Raw genomic sequence first — 12988 nt, 5'->3', positions numbered from 1 at the left:
GAAAATGCCCCACTACTTTTCTGGGCCTCACGCCTCCCCAGACAGGAGCAGCCACTGTTTACCGAACGTAAACTATATACAAGGGCCTTAACTGAGGATATTTTATTGACCTATCATAATAATACCATGGCGTTGGAACTATTTCCATTTTATATAAAGAACGCCTGAAGAAGCTAATTGCCCATCAGTAAGCGCTCAGATAGTTAAGTATTTCTATTTGGCAAGGCATGGATGCTAGTTCAGCTCCAAACCCCGCGCCACTGGAGCACTCTGCTCCACCCTCCTCTGCCTCCAACCAGGCCCGAAGTCACACACATCACGTTTGTCCCTGTACAAAGGAGACAGAAGTGAAATCGGGAAAGCCATTCTCACAGTAATGGGTGGAAGTGTGTGTGTATGTGATTTTGTTTTTCATTGTGCTTTTACTGATAGGAAAGCCAACCCCTCTAAATGTAATGTGTGCTGCAGCAGAAAACCCCGTGTTTGGCATCGCGGTGCTCTTCCCCCGCGGGGGCCTGGTTCCCTGCCAGGGGCGTCATCTGTTGAGTCTGGCGTGTGCCCGTCCTCAGATCACGATGGCATCTTAGTCCCACGGCCCTGGTCTTCCCGGATAGAAATTTCTCATTTCTTCATCCCGGATTAATTTCTTTATTTCTGGTTTAGACTGCGTTCGTTTTGTAGGAGTTTGCATCTCGGGTCTCTTACGCGCCTTCAGAGTCTAAGCACCAGGTTGCTCCCGAAGTGTTAGTATTCAGCTCCTGCTGAACCAGGACATATGGCAACTGCCCCCTCTCCTCAGAAGTATCCCGGAACAATCTGTTAATACTTTCCAGAGGTCCAGGAAAATAAAAGGGGGCTAAGAATGTTGAGTGGCACACACTGCTTGTGTGGGGACTTTATGCCGTATTTGGAAGGATGGATGTGGATGAACAAGAGCAGGTCTACCCCTCCTGTTAATAGTGATCTGTCACAGGGGAGGGTTTCCTGCAACAATGGATGCGGTGACATCGCATCCCTCCCCCGATTCTGTGTCAACACATCCCATCCTGGGGTCTGCCAGGTCCATTTCGGTTTCTGCCTGTATCCCTGTAGCGCTGTCTTCAGTGGCCTCGGGAGCCCTTAGGATGTGCTGAAGGATGCTGGCGAACTTTAGAAGCTGTTTTGTCGAGGCTTTCAAGGCCTCAAAGAAAACTCACAAGGCTGAAATGCGCTAAGAAGAGGTCCGAGGATGGATAGAGGGCTTGAGATGAGGTGCCCTTTGTCCTTGGCTTCCTGGCTCTGTGTGGATTAATTACCAGTCAAGCCACGGGTACCAGTAATGCGGTTGTAAGCAGGCATGGTGTCTCGGGTGGCTCCCGGCCCTCCTCCCGACCTGACTGCTTGCATGTTTTGGCAGCACAGGATTCAACTGGGTTAAAACTGTAGCCGCTCATGATTCCCTCTCTCCCTGCTCCACCTGGAGACTCAAAGAACTACACGTTGAGGGCTTCCCCAGTGGTCCAGTGGTTAGGGGTCTGCCCGGCAGTGCAGGGGACGCCAGTTCAATCCCTGGTCTGGGACGATCCCACATGCCACGGAGTGGCTAAGCCTGTGCACCCCAACTACTGAGCCAGCGCTCTGGAGCCCACGAGCCATAACTACTGAAGCCCATGTGCCCAAAGCCCATGCTCTGTAACAGGAGAAGCCACTACAATGAGAAGACCACGCACCTCAATGAAGGGTAGCCCCTGCTCACCACAGCTAGAGAAAGTCTTTGAGTAGCAAAGAAGACCCAGCACAGTCAAAAAAATAAATAAAATTAATAGGATATTAATAGGATCAAATAAAAGAACTACACGTTGAAAGCATTGGCTCTGGCAATGGTGTGAGACAGGCCCAAACCCAAAGAATGAGCTGAGACTGCAGTATCAGCGACATGGGTACATCCACCTAGAAAGTCCTCAGACGTTTGAAGAACTGTACACCTGTAATTGGAGGCATTTGCTTCTGAAGTGAGATTTGGAGGATGAGTCAATGGGAAGGATTTTAAGTGTCTCTCAGCTGACAGTGTGCTTTCCTCCCTAAGGATGCTCTGGCCCCTGATAGCCACAGGGCCCAAGTTCAAATTCAAAATACAGCTCCACTCCGGAGATGTCACAGGACGCTTCTGGGGTGCCTCCGTTCTCTGCTCACAGAGGAGGCCCTGATTCAGCTTTAATTACTGGGTAAGCAAAGGTTGCTGTGGACTCACTCCTCAAGGAGACAGGGTCTCCCTGTCATGTCCTAAGCGCCACCAGCCTCTGGAGTTCTCCCAGCTCCACCAACGTGTTTGGAGGCCCTGCTAGTTCAGGCCTCTGCTGGGCATTTCCGGGGCACAAAGAGAGTCACACCGCCGCTCGGCTTGAGGACCTCACCCATAAGCAAAGGATCGCCATGACAGTCAATAAAGGCTGCGGCAGAAGAATGCCTGGGAAACCGTGTTTCCTCTTCCACACAATCTTCATAAAAATCATCAAAACAGAGCAAACGACAAAAATCCCTTTGGTCCAGCGTGCCCTTTTCATTAGCATTCTGCAGCCCTCCAGGGCTGAGGGAAGCGGTGAGAAGACTGTCCTGGGGCCCGGAATCATCGCGTTAAACAAGATAGCGTTCTCCAAACCATCATCAGTACAACCCTGAAAGGCTAGATTTAGTTCCAATTTGTAATGTTCAGACATTTCTCCCTAGTAGTTCGAGCTCTAGCCTGGGGTCAAACTGAATAGGAACATGACCTTACAAACTGAGCTCCTATGGACAAGGAGGAAAACCAAGCTTGTCTCGTGCTGCCACTTTGGCTTTGGCCTTTGAGGTTTCTATGATTGCAGGAACGGTCAAGGCTATAATTTCAGGAACATACGAGCAAACGGCCTGGATGTTCCCCAGCAACCCAGGTGTCCTCTGTCCTCTACACACTGAACTGTAGACTCCTTGAGGTCAAAGGCCAGGTCTCCTATCACTCGTGCAGCCGACAAAGAACCACGCGCCTGCCTACTGGATGCTGACACGGGCACAGCGGTCCTCAGAGTTTAGAGTATGGAGGAAGGCAGATACTTTGTTTGAGGTTTTATTTCTTGCCAAATGTTTTCTTTTACCAACTGAAAGCAAGCCATGACGTGTTTATTCTTACGGTGGACATTTAATCCTAACACCTGTTTTTAGTCTTATATTCCAAATTCATCCCCTTTCCTTATAAACATGCATTTCTAGTAATTAAGGATTTTATTATGACTTTATAGTTCTATTCTCAAAGAATCCAGGAAAAAAAAAAAAACTTGCAGTATTAATTTTGGTGGTTCCTCCACAGGGCTCTTTGTCTGATACAAAATGTGGGTAAATCTGAGTGAGTGTTGACTCCTATTTTGTAAGATTCTGGGTAGTCAGCCCACAAGGGCCTCTACCTAGGAAGCTATAGGCCGCTGCAGCCCAGCTTTGCTTGCATTTGCCCCTCAGCTGTAGGCTCAGCACGCAACCTGGTTGCCTGGTGTCCTGGAAGCCAACGCGCTCACTTATTTGCTCAGGATTTTGCTGCTTGTGTGTCTGGCTGTAGAGGAGGAGTCAGCCTGCCTGGGTCCCACTCCAGCTTTCTGTTTTGAGTATAGCAAAGCTTTAATGTTGCTCATTCCAGGGAAATGGAGGATCAGGTGGTAACCGTGGGGAAGAGACAGCCAAGAAATTTCCGCTCTTCTAACCAGCACCTTCCCAAACACTGTCTTACCTCTCTTGCCCTGCCCGGTACTGCTGGCTCTTATCAAAGCTTTCAGTCCTGGAATCCAGATTCCCTGCAATCAGATGAAACATCCCAGACTAGATTGGAAACTGCTCATGTATTCCAGTCTCAGATTTGCTTTATTATAATTTTGTGTGTGATTTGTGAAATGCAGAACCCAGAAACACATCAGCTTTTAGTTTTCCTCTTGATTAAATATTTTCATGGTTGCAGATGAAACTCTTCAGAAGCCTCTTAAAAAGAGCCGCTTATAGAGTCCCTGCGATCCTTCTGTGATGTGAGTCTCCTGCATTGGCAGGCGGGTTTTTCACCACTGCTCCACCTGGGAAGCCTCTAGACTTTCTCATTAGATACAATTATAACAGCTTGGTCAATGTTTATTTTATTCTGCAAGCTAGTACCCTGAAGGGTCCTGGAAGTGCAGTGGAAGGAGGAGTTTTAGAAGTAAACGACAGGAGGGTTTCCCTGGTGGTCCAGTGGCTGAGACGCCACACTCCCAACGCAGGCATCTGGGTTCGATCCACATGCCACAGCTAAAGACCCCACATGCCACAATTAAGACCTGGCACAGCCAAGTAAATAAATAAATATTTTGAAAAGAGAAGCGAACAACATGAATGGTTTCTAAAATGCTTGAAACACATTGTTACTATCTGGCTTCTTAATTTATAGGCACATCACTCTTACCATCTTATGCTCTTACCATAACATCCGACTAGGAAATTCCCCTTTGATTCTCCAAAGTGGAACATTTAAAACCCTATTTTGAAATTTTGTTCTTAATCAACTTCACTCCCATTGTATTCATTTGTATCCCTAAAATTGGCCTTTATCTACAGGCAAGAAGCTAAACTCTCTTGGTTTCCCAACTAGGTCTGAAGTAGAAATGATTGTGAAGTAGGGGTTCCTGATGATTGTTAAGTGTGCACAGTGTCCTTTGACAGTGGACCGTCACTATTGGCACTACAGTATCTTAGACATGTTCACATAAGTTAGGAGCTATTTAAAGGTTCGGTATGACTAAGCCCGCCCTCCCACGCCCACGACGGAGGACGGGCAGTGTTGGCTGGGCTGTATGAGAAGCAGAGACCCCAAGAACTCAAGTTCTGATTTTAGCACTGCCAGGTGGCTTTGGGAACATGAGCTGTTTATAACTGTCACCTCCATTTCATTTCTATTGAATGAGAGGGCCTATGGCTAAGACTCCACGCTCCAAATGCAGGGGGGCCTGGGTTTGATCCCTGGTCAAGGAACGTTAGATCCCAAATGCCACAACTAAGAGTTTGCAAGCTACAACTGAAGAACCTGGATACCACAACGAAGATCGAAGACCCCTCGTGCCACAGCAAAGACCCGGCACAGCCAAATAAATAAATATTTTTTTGAAAGGCTCAAGAGGTCACAGGATGCTCAGATAACGACTGTATCCCTTGCTATACTCCTTGAACACCTCATTCATGAGTTCTCCACCAGAACACACAGAGCTGCACACAGCCCAAGTCTAAAGAGGGTGAACTGTGTATTGAATGTTATCAGTGTGACCGTGAGAACCATTCAGAAAACTCACTTCTTGGATAACCTCAAGAGAAATGGAGAAGGGCAGAAACTCACCCCTATTTCATGTCCACTTTAGAGGGAGGAACAGGGCACAGCCACCTGCAAGGAGGAGTTACCCACGGGGGCAGCAGCAGCAGTAAGTTTATTACAATTATGGCAGCTGTAACAGCTTGTGATGTTTCTGAGCTATCATGTTGGTTTTGTCCTTACACTTGGTCAACCCCTTAAAATTCACATATTTCTTTTAAAAACGGAAAACAGAATTTTTTACAAAATATTTACACCACGATGCCAGATCAATGGGGTACGAGTGAATCCTTAATAAGATGATTCAACACATCTGAAATTACATTTATTAAAAAAAAAACAAAACTTCTTCTTTGCAGGTCGACTGCTAGGGAGTATGCTCTGAAAATTATCAAGAAAAGCAAGTGTCGAGGCAAAGTACGTATAAGTTTTCTTCTTTTGAAAATATATTATTTTGGAGGTAGAAAGAAAAACACAAGATGAGCCCCCAAATAAACATAAGTTCACCCTGGGAGTTGTGTTTTGGTAAAGTAGAATGTTATATACTTATTAGGATATAATTTTATTCTATAAATATTCCTGGTATCAAAGTCAGATGAAATAATGGGATATTATTTCAGTTCCTTCCCTTTGTTCTTGTATTTACTTTTTCTCTTACTTTTGTGATCTAAGTTTCATTTCATCCTTCCACATTCAGAACCATGGTAGGTTCTGAAATTACAAGCATCTTCTAAGGACCTTCAATATCTTTTGCCATTCTAGGCTATATGACAGAGAAGGCAATGGCAACCCACTCCAGTACTCTTGCCTGGAAAATCCCATGGACGGAGGAGTCTGGTGGGCTATAGTCCATGGCTAAGCGTTGGACACGACTGAGCGACTTCACTTTCACTTTTCACTTTCATGCATTGGAGAAGGAAATGGCAACCCACTCCAGTGTTCTTACCTGGAGAATCCCAGGGACGGGGGAGCCTGGTGGGCTGCCGTCTATGGGGTCGCACAGAGTCAGACACGACTGAAGTGACTTAGCAGCAGCAGCAGCAGGCTATACGAATATCAGAATTTAAGATAGACATTATATTTTAGCAAAATATATCTCCCTTGATCTTTAAATAGTATAAGTTAAGTGTTAGTCGCTCAGTTGAGCCCAGCTCTTTGTGACTCCATGGACTGTATGTAGCCCACCCAAGCTCCTTGGTCCATAGGATTTTCCAGGCAAGAGTACTGGAGTGGGTTCCCATGCCCTTCTACAGGGGATCTCCCTGACCCAGGGATCGAACCCAGGTATCCCGAATTGCAGACAGACTTTTTACCACCTGAGCCACCTGGGAAACCCTTAAATAGTATGGTTTTGTTAATTTGAGTTAGCCCTTCATTGTTTTGCTGTGTGTCTTGATGGAGATAACTTTCTCTTGAATAGGAACACATGATCCAGAATGAGGTGTCTATCTTGAGAAGAGTGAAGCACCCCAATATTGTTCTTCTGATCGAAGAGATGGACGTGCCAACTGAGCTGTATCTTGTCATGGAATTAGTAAAGGTGTGTGTTTTGGTAAAAGAGGTAAACCTATATACAGCACCTCACTTTCCTGTATGATGGAGCTCTCTCCCTCATTTCCTCTCAGCAGTATTCAATCTCATTGCTATGCACTGGCATAACGGTGAAGAGTCTTAACACTAGAATTGTATCCCCATAGTTCGAGTCTCAGCCTGGACCGAAATAGTCCCTGACCTTGGGTCTACCGCTCTGTACCTCAGGCCCCTCCTGTGTGAAATGAGATATTGCTAGGAATGTTGTTCTGAAGGTAAAAGGAATCCCTTTCACCAGCTTCTGTGACACAAAGTGTTAGATACCAGTATGATTGTTGTTACTCCAGCAGAAACTGCTCACTTTTCCAGGAACTACTCCAAAAGTATCATTCGTTATCATAAAAACAAGCTCTGAACTTTTAGACTCCAGGGTAATAGAAAAACAGCACCCTGTTAATAATAATGTGAATACTGCCTCTCAGTGACGGGTACAATCTCATCCCACCACATAAAATTATGTTTTTATTCTAGTCAATCATATAACACAGGAATGGCCAGATGTTGATGATGGTTGAATCTATGTGAAAGGTAGCCCACCTATTTCCTCTACTTCCATATGTGAAATTTTCTTAATTAGAAGTTTTGAAAATTGAATGTTTTATTTTCATAAAGCTGTACTTTGCTCAAGGCTTTTCTATTATGTTAATCTGACCAAAGGCATGAGTAATTTCTACTTTAGTTGTAAATTATTCAGATCGTTTTCTCCATCAGGGTGTGCCGAGCACCCAGGGTTCCAGGAATTCTACTTAGAATCACTCAGCTGAGCTGGTGGCAGCTGGAATGTGGGATTTCCTTCTGCAAAGATTTAAAGCCAACAAAGCATTTAATTAACCAATCATTTACTGTATAGAAAAATGTTCATTCTAGGGACTTTAAATTTTCATTCTTTATACTTTGTTTTAGATCTATTGGCCTTCTTTTAACTTAGTGATTAGTCTATATTTATAGATAAAGTCTGGGTTTTTTTCTACTTCAAGTTCAGACTTTTTTTCTCTGAGGGTGAAGGCTTTTTAGTTTGTACTAACACCAGGTTATGGTCATGGTTGAGATTGAGGGAGATAAAAATGTTGATCGCTTATTCCAACCAAGAAAGGTCAGTTTCATTATTCAGAAAATTTTCATATTGATGCTTTATTACCAAATAAAGTTTGGTAATTACAACATTGTAAATTATACTTTATCTAGGACCAAGAATAGTAATTTCACAATGACTTTAATTTTTAAAGCAAGAGCTTCAAATCATTCCTGCTACCCCTCTGGGTGCCATTAAAAACTAATTAGCAACCCCCTGTTATTGGCTGGGTTTTGGAGAGCTAAATTAAATTTGAAGATGAGGTATAAAAGAGGAAAAGGCTTAATAGTTCAGATCACAGTTTGTGGGAAAGCTTAATCCGATTGTCAGTAATATGCTTAGTCAGGTGACAGTAGCGAAGTAGCGCTTAGCCTTTGTGCATTCTCTCCGGGTGACCAGTCTAACAAGCCTGGACTGTGCCTGCAAAACTCAGCACGGGGACTCCTCAACTGAGCCACTGGGTGTGTGTGTGTGTGTGTGTGTGTGTGTGTGTGAGTGACTCAGTCGTGTCTGATACTTTCCGACCCCATGGACTCCTCAACTGAGCCACTGGGTGGGTGTGTGTGTGTGTGTGTGTGTGACTCAGTCGTGTCTGATACTTTCCGACCCCATGGACTGTAACCCACCAAGCTCCTCTGTCATGGAATTCTCCAGGCAAGAATACTGGAGTCGCTGTTCCCTTTTCCACCACTGTATCGTACCCCTGCATTTAGTCTGACCGAGAATGGCTGTGAGACCAGGTCTGGAAGCATCTCAGAAGAGAAGGCTAGCCCCACGTTTGACCTGAAAAGCTCCCATGACACCCCCCTGAGGAATTTAGTTTGTCAAACCCTGAGAGTCCATCAGGGGGCCCAGGGTGGCCTGATGCCATTGGATAAGTAAGGTCTGTGTTCCAGAAAACTGTGAAGTGAGTGAACAGTAAAACCATTCTTAAATGTGAAATTTCATAAGTACCAATAACGGGACTTTAGACTTCTAGCTGCAGAAGTGAACGCGTGCACACTGCCTGTGTGTCCAGAGGAAGGAAGGCCTTGTGCAGGGGCAGCCCTTGAGCCGGCACTGAGAGATCAGCGGGAGCCAGAAAGACAAAGGGTGTGGAGGGGACTCTGGGATGGGCTTGGAGTGTGGACTCGGGGGAGGGTTCAGTCTGTCTGGGTGACCAGGGAAGACCCACGTTACGTGGAGCATAAAGGCAGCTGCTCCAGGTGAGACAGGAGATGAAGTTAAGCAAATTGAAGTGAAGGCTGGGGGCAGAGCAGGGAGAACCATGGGAACAGAATGCTGATTTCATGACGAGTGAAAGATAGGAAACATTGACCTGCGGTGTGGGAGGTGACGATCGTACACAAGGTCTTTGGATAGAGAGCCTGAGACGGCCCAGAAAGCTGTGTCAGAGGCAGGTCTTAGAGGACCTTTTGACTGCTTTGTTGAAGGCGGAGAAGAAGGAATGAGATTACAGGCTGTCTTGAGTTTAGACAACGAGGACAATGGTGGAGTCTTGGCAGGGTCACCTCCTACGGCCCTACACACGGTCAGGGGTGCTGTCCACGTGGACCGCAGTGCAAACCCCATCTCCCCAGGTGGCACGGGAACAACCTGCAAAGCTGCACAGCCTCGCCTTTGAGAGACAGAACACTGGGAGAGACAGTGTTCGTTTTGAAAAAAAAAAGTATCTTAGTTCAGGAACTGCTGAGGCTGAGGGTCAGAGGAAGATACCCCTTCCCCCGAGCGGGGATTGTACAGGGTCACAGAGGGCCAGGTTAGGGAGTGGGATTTGAAAATGGTCAGCCTACAGGTGCTCTAGTTTGTGTTTGCTATTAAAAAAACAAACAAACAAACAAATTAAATCTCTTAGCCCTTTAGGTAACAGATGAACACAGCCTCTGGCGGGGGGAGCTCGGCTCTTTGGGGCCTCGTGTGCAAAAAGGGTGCACACGTTGTCAGTAAATCAGACCTAACTTCTCTGAAAGGCCTTCAAATAAATGGATCTAAAATTGGAGCCTGAAATCTTTGCTTCACCAAATAACAATAAATTAGCCCAGAACAGTGGAAACAAAAGTTCGGATGAGTAATGGACGTAGAAAACTTTCTTTGAAATGTCTCCATCCTCCTCCCTCTCTTTCATCTCTGGGGTGACAGTTTCTGGTCCTTTTCTCTGCTCCTTACAAGGAGGCACATTATTGAAAAAGAAGACGTGACACCCACTCCAAGAGACCTAAATCTAGAGAATGACGAGAACTGTGTGTGTGTCAAGTTCACAGGGCCGCAGAACGTTTTGTTCAGGGTGCAGTCTGTGGTATGTTTCTCGTTTCAGGAGACTTGGGATTATGAATCTGAACTTCTGCTGGCAGTTGGTGTAGCACATGCCACCAGCATAGCCGGTGCCCCAAGGTCTCTGCCCTGGAGACCCAGCTCCGCTTCCCCACCCCGAGTTGGGAGTTTAATGGCAGAGTCCTCTCCTTCTTCCTTTGCTCTCTGGAGGAAATGTCACTGGCTCTTGCAGTTGGTGCAGAAACCACCATAGGGTTCCTGGGCCTTTGAGAGGGCAGTGACAGGGGAAGCTCTTGGAACCCAAAAACCCCGCGCACATAGCGTGTCGGGCGCCTCTCCAGGCTGGGCCCCACTGGACCATCTGTTAATCCACTTTTCCTCCTGCTGTTCTCTCTCAGGGAGGAGACCTCTTCGATGCCATCACCTCCACTAACAAATACACTGAGCGAGATGCCAGTGGGATGCTGTACAACCTGGCCAGCGCCATCAAATACCTGCACAGCCTCAACATCGTCCACCGTGACATCAAACCAGAGAATCTGCTGGTAAGAGGGGTTCCGACTTCAGGGTGTCCTGAGCTCCAAGCACTCATGCATGAGTGAATATGAACACTTCTTTTCCTTCTTTTTCATTTTCTTAAAGAACAAAACAAAAACCCTTAAAGGCTAGTTTCCAGCTGTACTTCAGTAACTAGCTGGAAACTGGTCTTTTAAGTTGATCTGTCAGGGTTAATGTACCATTAGGAGCACTTAACTTATTAGCAAATAAAAACCCGAGGCAGGAGGACAGGAAAAGAACTCAGGAAATCTAGGGCTGTGGTTAAGACCATGGACCAGGCCAACACAGTCATAAGGAGCATTTACACTTGCATGACTTATCGATAGCACTTTGGTGTTGGAAAGCTTTTACTTGAAGAAAAAAAAAAGAAAGTGGAAGGCCTTTTAGACTTAGTCTCCCAATTTACATCCCAATAATCTGATCTAAAAGCTAAAAGGATAAATTTCATTGTGAGTTTTCAAGACACCAGCCCCTCAGCATAAAAATGATCATAACGAAGACTGATTTTACAGATCAGAGACATTCTTACCACCAACCCCCATGCTTTCTTGATCCCACTGTTAAGGGGACGGTATTGAAAGAATTAAGGGGACAGAGACTGGGCATCAGGGAGCTGTCACTAGTGAATATGGGAGTAATATAAATTTTGTTGGCTATTCAGGGTGGAATTTTAATGAAATATATTCAATTTCTCCCATCTCCAGATGCTAATTCTTCTTTTACTTTCATTATCCAACCCAAAGAGTCATGCATTACTTGACTATTAGTTTGTCCATCTCTTCGGAAATCTGGGAAATGAGGATTCTCTTTCTAAAGCAGTGTTTCTCCAAGGGTGGTCCAGAGACGCCCAGCATCAGAATTACTCCCAGATGCTGGTTAAAAATGTAAATTTCTGAACTTCCCTGCAGCCTCACCAAATCAAAATCTGGTGACTGGTGACAGGGTGCAGGACTGCATTGCCACCAGCTCCCCCACGTGATCTCAGTGAACTTTCAAGTTTAAAAGCAGATGAACAGGAACTTCCCTGGCAGTCCAGTGGCTAAGAAGCCAAGCTCCCAATGCAGGGGGCCCAGGTTCAACCCCTGGTCAGGGAACTGGATCCCGCATGCCACAAAGACCCAGTGCAGCCAGATAAATAAATATTTTTTAAAAATAATAAAAACAGATGAACAACCCAACTCCCATTCCCAGTAACGACTGCTAAGATCTGCTGCTATGGTGAATCACCTGTGTGCTCATCCTGTGCTAAGACTTTACACTCAGTATCTCATTTCATCTTCACAACAGCCATGTGGGGTAAAGTCTGTTCCTGTCCCATTTCACAGGTGGCATACTGGGTGCCTACAAGTTGAAAGACCCACTCAAGGCCATCATCACTCTTAAGTAGAGGAGTCAAGGTCACAACCTCGCTCTGCTCCACTCCACACCTCAGACTTTTGACTACTAGACTATATAAAGTGTGAACTGGGGAGAGAGGTTTACTGCTTGCCTGCCAGAGACTGTGCCAGGGAACAGGAAGACGCATACCTCCATGGAGGGACATTCAAGTAGGAAAAATAGGCGTTTAAAAAATATGTACACAGGGACTTCCACGTGGTCCAGTGGCTAAGACTCTGAGCTCCCAGTGCAGGTGGCCTAAGATTCAATCCTTGGTCGAGGAACTAGATCCCACATGCTGTAACTAAGACCCCATAGTCAAATAAAAATAAGTATTAAAAAGAAAAGAAGGAAATACATATACAAGCAGTTAATTGCAATTAGGTTAGTGATCTTGGAGCTGCTGGCTAACGAAGGTGGCAGAGGTCAGATGATGGAGTTCTGACTTAATTGGCCCTCAAATTCCACATCTCCACAGTAGCCTAAACATTCTCTTCTGCATAGCTGCCTCCATAAACGGCAGCAATTTCCCCTCGTCTGCACTCATTCTTCCTGTGTCCTGACTTATGTAGGATTGTCTCACGGGAACGGAATTACAACTGAGCCTTTGTTTAAAAATTTCTCTAAGCTCCGAAAATTCAGTGATGGAAAATTAAAGTCTCATTTTCCTTTCTGCTTTTGCAGTTCAGTTTTGTGTACCCATTGTTCACCTGCTTCTCACCAGAGCACTGTTTCTATAAATGACATAAATGGTTACAGAGCAGTGTGCGTTTACTAAAATGACAATTTGC

General features: G+C 45.5%; 1 protein-coding gene across 2 annotated transcripts in view; it reads left to right on the top strand.

Annotated features, from left to right (window-relative positions):
• DCLK1 (doublecortin-like kinase 1) overlaps positions 1–12988 on the top strand; it is a 347554-nt gene that overhangs the window by 280995 nt on the left and 53571 nt on the right. For both annotated transcript variants that reach the window (XM_010835611.1, XM_010835610.1), the window contains exons 8-10: positions 5689–5746; positions 6750–6869; positions 10661–10807. In XM_010835611.1, the coding sequence (XP_010833913.1) occupies positions 5689–5746; positions 6750–6869; positions 10661–10807 (325 nt within the window). The remainder of the gene's footprint in view (positions 1–5688; positions 5747–6749; positions 6870–10660; positions 10808–12988) is intronic.

The sequence above is a fragment of the Bison bison genome, unplaced genomic scaffold, assembly GCF_000754665.1.
Source record: "Bison bison bison isolate TAMUID 2011002044 unplaced genomic scaffold, Bison_UMD1.0 scf7180017864048, whole genome shotgun sequence".
Classification (NCBI taxonomy): Eukaryota; Metazoa; Chordata; class Mammalia; order Artiodactyla; family Bovidae; genus Bison; species Bison bison.
The sequence above is the reverse complement of the archived record's forward strand: the minus strand, read 5'-3'. Positions and strand labels throughout refer to the sequence as shown.